Genomic DNA, 8,683 nt, shown 5'->3' with positions numbered 1-8,683 from the left:
TCACAGAACACACTGTAAAGTGAATTGACTGTATATTTGTGGGCGAACGCGGCAGCCAATTGCGCACAGCAATGTCCCACAAACAGTCTTAGATTGAAAATGACCAATTTTTTTTTTTTGGGGGTTTTTGGAGGGATTATTTGTGTAATGTGTTGTTGTTGTTGTTGATCTGGGAATGTGGAGGAACAGTGGAGAGGACTTTACTCTGTCTCTAACCTGTGCTGATCGGGGATATGTGCGTATATTATATGTTTTGCTTTGTATGTGTGTGTGTGTGAGAGAGAGTGGTGGAGGGGGCTGAATGTATGTGGGGTTTCTATCCCAGAATATAGAGAACTCTGAGAGCGTTAGATCACTGACTTGACTGAGTGTGGCAGCGAGCGAGAGGCAATTGTTTTCTGATGCGCTCTCCCTCCCTCCTCATTCCTCAGTGAAGTGAGAGCTGTGTTTAGGCTGATTCACTGCAGTCACAAGATGCATCGTGTCCTCTTTTTAACTGATTAAATTGCGTGACAAATCAGCCTCTTTATTGTACAGTCAGACCGGGCAGCAGGGCACACAGTGACCGTGTGTGGCTGACTCGCCTGAAGCCTGCCAAGACGACAACCTGATTTCCGCACTTGTTCCTCAGTAACTGGAGAAACACTTGGAGATTTGGGGGGAATTTTTTTTCTGTTTTGTTCTCACATTTTGGGGGTAATTAAGTCAGGTGAAGTCAATTGCTCTCTCCTCTCCTGTGGCAGATGGTATGGATGGCTGGGCTAGGGCATGGCTGCACGGGTAATGACAGTGGGTAATGTCTAGCTGTGCTGACGCGGTCCTCACACTCCGCGGGGCATAGCAATGGGGACAGTGCCAGCGTCCAACAAGGTGAGGGGTGGGGGAGAGCGGTGGGAGGGAATAGGAAACATCTCCGGAAATTTCCTCCAGCCCTCCCCAACCCCACTCCCCCCACCTGTCGCGTTGGTTCAATAACATTTCCAGTGAAATCATCGCACAGATATATTTTCGAAAAATAACAATTCTCGCATTTGTTACAGCGCCTTCCATGTTGGGAGAGCTTCGCATGATTCTCCGTAAAGTATAGTTACTGCTTTGCGGACGAATATGGCAGCCAACTTGTACATAGCGACATCCCACAAACAGCCACAAAGTGAATGACCTATTATGTCTCGGGGATTGCCGGCCATGAAACCGCCATCACCATCAACAACAACTTGCATTTATATAGCACCCTTCACACAGGGCAGCATCCAGGAGAGACTTAATTCTCTCCTCTCCCTTCTCAAGTTCTGTATTTTCAATCAGTTGCTAACTCGCCCTGTGTCTCTGTCTCTGTGGACCTGCTCTATTTCAGTAACTCAGCACAGAGCGGAGAGGGAATTGAACCTGTGACCTCTGGTCTGTGTAGCTCCGTGCACTGGCAACAAAGCCCTCGAAGGAGCAAAAGGTTTTTTCGCTGAGATCCCTTGTCATTCACAACATCAGCACAAGGTCATCCCCTCGTGACAGCTCAGCTACTCGCCTCTTTCATAAACAACCCAAATATTCTCTTGCCATGTAAAGTCAGGATGGCCATGTGACACATGCACCCCCCGACTCGAGAATTCCAGTGGCTCTCAGTCACTGCCAGGCAGCCCCCAAACATGCCAGTGGATTGGTCTCACTTCAGCTTCAAAATTACACAAACATCACCAGTCAAAACTAAATGGCCCAATTCTCTGAGTGTCTAAGTCTCGCCTCTGATTCCGTCCCATGACTGATACCCTTTCATTCATTCATATGAAATGATACCCTTGTTATCAGCTAGTTTTGATGGGCCCGTTTCTGTGCTGTAACATTCTCTGAGGTTATTATATCGGCAGTGGTTTCAGATATATCTTCTTTTTCACCATTCCTTTTGTATCTGTGCATCCTTCTTGTGTTGTAGCTTGTGCCTCACCGGATGTGGCCTGCTTTTCATGCCATGTGTGCGGACACATAAACCATGCTGTAAAAATAGCCAAGTCCATAAATTATACAGCAACTAGAGAAAAGAATGGCGAAAAATAACCTCTCGCAATTGAGGTTTTTGAAGCTAAACGTGAATGTTAAAGTTTTGTTGTAATCAATAGCAAAGAGCAACAGCTGAGAGCTGGGCAGTAATGAACCTGATACCCTGAGTTTGTTTAGTGGGAACTAAAAGATGTTACCCAGGACTGCACTGGAGGGTCAGCCTGCACTGTGTGCTCCAGTCCCTATACGGGGGCTGGAACCTAGAACCTTCTGACCTCGAGCCGAGAACATGACCGACTGAGTTAGACTGAGACCTAGAGCGTGAGCAAACAGAGCGACTGGGATGAGCTCCCACTCGGAGTCAGTCATACCCATTGTGCCACCATACGTTCTCAGTAAAATATGGGAATTCCTGCTTGCTGTATTTACAGTCATGTGAAATAGGAGACAGTGGCATTCCCAGTCTGCAACGCTGTCATCTCTCTTGAAGAAAACCATTCTGATTTTTGCGTTTGCATCTGGAATGGGTTTAAAGGAGGAGAGCCCTCAATAAATCACCATTTGTTTCAGTTCTTCCAGCTCCCACTGATAGAAAGAAACTGGCTTCTGCTTGGCCAGACGGCAGGTGCTGCTGTTGAATCCAATAGTAGCTTTGTGATGGACTAATGGAGACAGGCAGGTGGCTGGGGCTTACCTCTGGGACTTGAATTCAAATCAAGACTCGTATCCAAATTCCTTCATCTTCTCTGCCTGACTGTAAAACTCTCTTAAAAATCCATCTTTCTGCCCGCAATCAAAGGCCATGGAATTCTCCTTACCCCTCCTCTCTGCTCACTGTGCCCAAAGTTCCCCAATTATTGTGATTTTTCAATCAGAACTGGGGCTGAATATGGTTATGAAACATCTTTATCTATTTTCTCATTTGAAACCTACTTCAGGCGAAATTATTTAATCATCTGATAATGCAGTGTGTGGGGCAGACTCAGAGAGCAGTGATCATACAACATACGCCTGGAGTCCTTTCCACTGTCTCAGGGACAGTTAGACACCAGCACTGGATATGAGGGTCCCAAGTAGAGAGAAGGAAATTTTGGGATGTATACATAAAAAGAGGAACGGAGAGGATTTAATAGTCCCCCTTGACCCCTCCCCTCCTGAATCCAACCCCAAACTTAGTTGTAATCTCTTGACGCAATGGGATGTCCTCCCGATGTGAAAGGTGCTTTATAAATGCAATTTTTTTGTTTGTTTTTATTGTTATTCTGCTTGAATTTATGAAAGTTTCGAAAAAAATGATTGCAGATACGCTGGGAAGGCATAAAAGTGGAATAAAGAACCAGGAAGGAACTTGATAAGTTCCTGGCAATGAAAAGAGTTCTGAGTTTGTAGATGATGAGCTGCATGCCAGGAAGGAATGTTTGCAAAGTTCTGTATGTGGGAGAATCAACAATTTTAATCATATATAATAATCCACACACTTGATACAGAACCTTTCATGTTAAGGAGTGAGCAGGGAGACACATCTCAAAGCCTTCACAGGATTTATTGTAAAATGTAGTGACTGTGTTTTGCAGGTAACCGAGGCAACCGATTTATTCGCAGCAATAGCCTAAAACAGCTATGAAGTGAATAATCTGTTTTATCTGGGGATTTTTGGCCAGGACATCGGGAGAGAGAAACCCTCTTTTCTTTTCAAATGGGGCTGTGTGATCTTTAACATCCGCCCGAACAGCATCTGCCAAAGGCCGGGCACCTTTCACCAGTAGCCACTGGAATCAGGCTTTCCAACAGAGATCTAAAAAAATATCTCGAGGGCGCGACGCGGCGCTGAACGTGAAATACAAGGATTATTATTAGACCAATGATAATTCGGTCACGCTCAACCCACGACCGTTTGCGGGACGCTGCGGTGCGGTGCGCACTCGGCTGCCGCGCTTCGCCCGCGCGATGCACTTCGCAGCGTCTGCAGCGAAGCACTTTGAGGCGGTCTCGAAGACGCGCTCAGGCGCTGCATCGAAGGCAAAAGGATTATTGTGGAGACCTGTAGCTCAGCGGTTAGAGCACTCGCTTTGCAAGTGAGAGACCTGAGTTCAATTCCAGGCAGAGGGCGAAACCTCGGGCAAGTTTCCTTACTCCACACAGAGCCTAATAATAATCCCTCCAAAACCAAAAACAATAATAAATTGGTCATTTTCAATCTACGACTGTTTGTGGGACATTGCTGTGCGCAATTGGCTGCCGCGTTCGCCCACAAATATACAGTCAATTCACTTTACAGTGTGTTCTGTGAAGCGCTTTGGGACGTCCTCCCGACGTGAAAAGCGCTATATCAAATGCGAGGATTATTATTATTATTATTATTTATTTATTAAAAGGTACAAGAAAATCCAAATGCCTTTGGGCATTGGCGATTGGGTGCAGTGGGTGAGGGTCAGTGCGGCGCCACCTGGTGGCCATGTGCGGTACGGCAGCGGCGTGAGCGCTGCGCAGGTGGAGGCGTGACTGCGCATGCTCAGGAGTAGCTCCCGGGGGGGGCGCGGTCACCAGCTCTTCGCTTCCGGGGTCAAAGGCCCCTCCCGGACAATGGCGGACGGACGCTCTCAGGTAACGGCAGCGTTGGGCTCCGGGGCCTCAGGCCCTCCCTCTCTCACTCGCTCACTCACTCACTCAGTGCTGTCCGGGTCAGGCCCGGGGCCCGGGGTGAGGCGTCAGTCCCGGCTGCGCTGTTCAGAGGGATATTAAAGCTCCCGCGGGGCTGCGGTGAGATTCCCGCTACCCCCGGCCGACCATCTCCCCTCCACTACCCCCCCCCCCGCGCGGGATAATAATATAATAAATCTTTGCATTGATATAGCGCTTTTCACGTCGGGGACGTCCCAAGCGCTTCACAGAACACACTGTAAGTGAATTGACTGTATATTTGTGGGCGAACGCGCAGCCATTGCGCCAGCATGTCCCACACAGTCGTGATTGAAAATGACCATTTATTATTGTTTTGGTTTGGAGGATTTTATTAGCTCTGTGTGAGTAAGGAACTGCCCAAGTTCGCCCCTGCCTGGAATGAACTCAGGTCTCTCACTTGCAAGCGATGCTCTACCACTGAGTACAGACTCCACAAATAGATAACTCCTCCCCCCCCCCCCCCCGCGGGAAACATCACTCATCACTCCTCCCCTCCCCCCCTCTCCCCCCTCCCCTCCGGGATAACATCACTCCCTCCCCTCCCTCCACTCCCCTCCCCCCCCTCCAGATAACTCACTCCCCCCTCCCCGGGATAACATCACTCCCTCCCCCCCTCCCACTCCTCCCCCCCCTCCACTTCCCCCCCCCGGATAGCATCACTCCTGCCCCCCCCCCCCCCCCCCCCCCCCCCCCCGCCCCGATAACATCACTCGCCCCTCTCCCCCACACAGCTAATTATGGGGCCGTGACTGAGCACAAGGTGGCCACCGCCGCCGCCGCCTTCACACACACTCACTGCGCTCTCTGCCAAGCGCTTCCATTCGCCGTCCTGAATTATTATTATGATAATATAAAATTTGCTGTAGAAAATTTAGAGAATATTATATGATATTTATAATCCTTGCATTTGATACAGCGCCTTATTAAGTCTTCGAGAAGTCTCAAAGCGCTTCACCAGATACACTGAAGTGTAGTGACTAAGTGTTTTGTGGAGGAAACACAATATCATTATATAATATTATTTCCTGGCAACTGCAGGGCAGGAACCTTCTACCACTACGGATACAGTCACTACACTTGATAGCAATCACCTGCAGAGCGCTGTGAGATGTTCTAATCTTAATAGAAATGTTAGGTGAAAATGTCACATTCTAGCAATGTATGAAACAGAGGGTTTGATTATAATTCTTTTTATTTCCAGGTGTAACGTCTGACAAGGAGAAGTCATGGTGCATCTCTGTGAGTAGAATGTTGTGTGAATTGTCCATTGCTGGGGTTGTTTGTGCCTGTAATTACTGTGATGTTCCCATAATATCAAATGCAAGGATTATTACAGTTTTTTCCGCCTCTTCACAGCTCCATTGCTGCTGAAACGCTACCACAAAGGGTTTGTGGCTATCCGGCTGGCGTTGGGCGGGTGCACCAATCGGCCCTTCTACCGGATCGTGGCAGCACACAACAAGCGAGCTCGGGATGGCAAGTACCTGGAGCAGTTGGGCTCGTACGATCCAATGCCCAATGTCTTTGCCGAGAAGCTGGTCAGTTTCAATTTTGAGAGGCTTCGTTACTGGATGGCGTGTGGAGCTCAATTGACTAAACCGGTGGCCAAACTTCTAGGTATTAAGCGCTTTGGGACTCTAGCCTGCACGGAAACGATTTAAAGCCACAGCAGAGGGTCACATTTTGCTGGTGTTGGGATAACTTGTCAGGAGAAAAAAGGAGCACCGAGCTTTACTGAGGATGGATTGTTACGTTATTCTTATACAATACAAAAGTACATTTGTATAGCGCCTTTCATGTCGGGAGGACGTCCCAAGGTGCTGAACGGTGGGGGCAGAAAGGCAGAAGGCCCAGCCGCCGATGGTGGGGCAGGCCAGAGCATGCTGAGCGGATGGAATGGGGTCAGCACATTGCTGAGGTAGGGAGGGGCATGCGGATGGGAGACAAACAGGGACTCGGTCTTGTTGATGTTCAACTGTAGAAAGTTAGCTCTCATCCAGGACTTGATGTATGACAGACATTCTGTCAGGACAGCAGTGGTCCTGGAGTCGAGGGTGGAGGCATAGAAATAGAGTTGGGTGTCATCCATATACATGTGGAAGTTGACCCCATGACTGCGGATGATGTCACCAAGAGGTTCTTCTAAAAATCAAGGCCTTCCACGTAGTCATTCAGCCACAATTTGCTATTGAAGAGGAATTAGGACACATATTTGTAAAGGCAACTGGTAAAAAGGGTGTGGACGAAAGATCAGGAGAGTGGGGTAAATGGTAAATGGAGAGCTCTGTCAGAGCAGACATCAGCACCTTATGCGAATGGCCGCTTTCTACGCTGTGAAATTCTGATTGTAACAAAGATCCCTGCGTTCCCCAACATGTCTGGGAAGTGTTGACTATTTGTGGAAACTGAGAAGGAGCTGGGATTAATGTCTGTACTAACATTTGTTGTGAATCTTTTCTTTTTCCGCTGTTAGGCCTAGCTGGGTTTTTCCCACTGCATCCTATGACTGTCACCACGGCAGAGAGACTGCTGAGACTGCGAGCACACACTGTTCCCACAGAGCCTGCAGAGGAGGTGGGAACGGCAGATTCCAAGGATGTGGCCTAGGGGACAGTGACCCTGAGACAGCACCTGCACGGCAGCTACAACTTGGAATTCTATAAAAGAAACATTTGTAAAGTGCATCGAATTAGGACAGAACAAATGGAATTATTCATTAATTCACAGCATCACAGTCCACAGTTTGCTCCTGCCTGACTATGCTGGGCTGCGGAGGGCAGTTCTGACCCTCCTGGTAACCAGCTCTCTTTTCCACCTCTTTTCCCTCTTCAACTCGAGGCAGCTGGACATCTGCCCGGGGGATTTTAAAGAATATTTCCATATAAATGCTGAGCTGTTGACCCAGCCATCTCCTGTCCTCGCCCCCAGTGTAATTGTGCCTGTTTATCTTGATGCCTGTAAATATAAAATTGGATGGTGGCAACTGACCTTGGTCCTGAGAGCAGGGAAATGAAACTCCCCCGGCCTCTGCTCAGCACAGACCAGTGGCACCCTGCAGTATTTAATCACTGGTGTCTGGGCAATCTGGGATCAAGGGCCGGGATTCGAGTTCTTTGCCGCCGTCTGTGGCATTGAGCAGCCCCCAGTCTCCGAACTACTACAGTTGGCCCCCTTGAGAGAGAGATTTCTGCTTTGTTGGGAGTGAGCCGCAGCCGATAATAAATGTGGAAATGTTCTGATAACGTCTGCTTTGCTTCACTTTTCCTTGTGTGTGTTTGAAGCAATCCCCGCAGTGCAGCACTGGTCTCCCTCCACCTGACACTCTTTGTCCTCAATTGGCTAGGGACGTGGCCACTTACAACACAAACTACAGTTTCAGTGTTGGGCCACACTTCCACGTGGTTCAAAAAAAAGACATTGCCTCATAACCCCCTCTCAACCTCCACTCAGTGGGCTCTGGCCTGCTTCACGTCCCCCACCAATGGAGGGTGGGCATTCAGCCTCTCTGCCCCCACGATCTGTAACTCCCCACAGTCCCTCTGCCTAGCCCGTTCCCTTGCCTCTTTCAAAACCCATCTCAAGATCCTCCTCTTCGATGTTCCGATCCTCCGCAGGCATTTTTGTGTAGTGTGACTTAGTCTACAACTGCTCCCAGGGTGAACGCTGAGAGATTCTCTCACTGGCACCGTAGATTGCTGATGTGTGTATGCACTCTGACCTCACAGAGGGTGTTGACTTGTGTGAAGAGAGAATGTTTGAGTCAGTTTAAGCGTCCACTCGCTGGACTCTGCCAACTGTTTCGCGAGGCGGATATTACAGCATGACCATGGCAACCACATTACCAATAACTTGGAGACCAGGCAAGGGTTGACTAATGTTATGCTACAACCAATTAGTTCACAAAAGCCATTGTCAAACTTACAGAGCTTCTCCCGAATGTTCTGCCCCTGTGAGATGCCGTTCACAACTACACTGAACCTGAGGCTGGAACTCAGCCGCTGGTCTT

The 8,683-nt window shown here is 48.7% G+C and overlaps 1 protein-coding gene across 1 annotated transcript; it reads left to right on the top strand.

Annotated features, from left to right (window-relative positions):
• The first annotated feature begins 4,560 nt into the window (after nt 1-4,560).
• On the top strand, nt 4,561-7,915 carry mrps16 (mitochondrial ribosomal protein S16). Its single transcript, NM_001292456.1, is given in 4 exon segments — nt 4,561-4,599; nt 5,879-5,916; nt 6,034-6,294; nt 7,151-7,915. Coding segments are annotated over 3 exon segments (408 nt in total). The 5' UTR covers nt 4,561-4,599; nt 5,879-5,903; the 3' UTR covers nt 7,285-7,915.
• Nucleotides 7,916-8,683: the final 768 nt, after the last annotated feature.

The sequence above is a fragment of the Callorhinchus milii genome, unplaced genomic scaffold (assembly GCF_018977255.1).
Source record: "Callorhinchus milii isolate IMCB2004 unplaced genomic scaffold, IMCB_Cmil_1.0 Scaffold24, whole genome shotgun sequence".
In the NCBI taxonomy this organism is placed as follows: Eukaryota; Metazoa; Chordata; class Chondrichthyes; order Chimaeriformes; family Callorhinchidae; genus Callorhinchus; species Callorhinchus milii.
The sequence above is the reverse complement of the archived record's forward strand: the minus strand, read 5'-3'. Positions and strand labels throughout refer to the sequence as shown.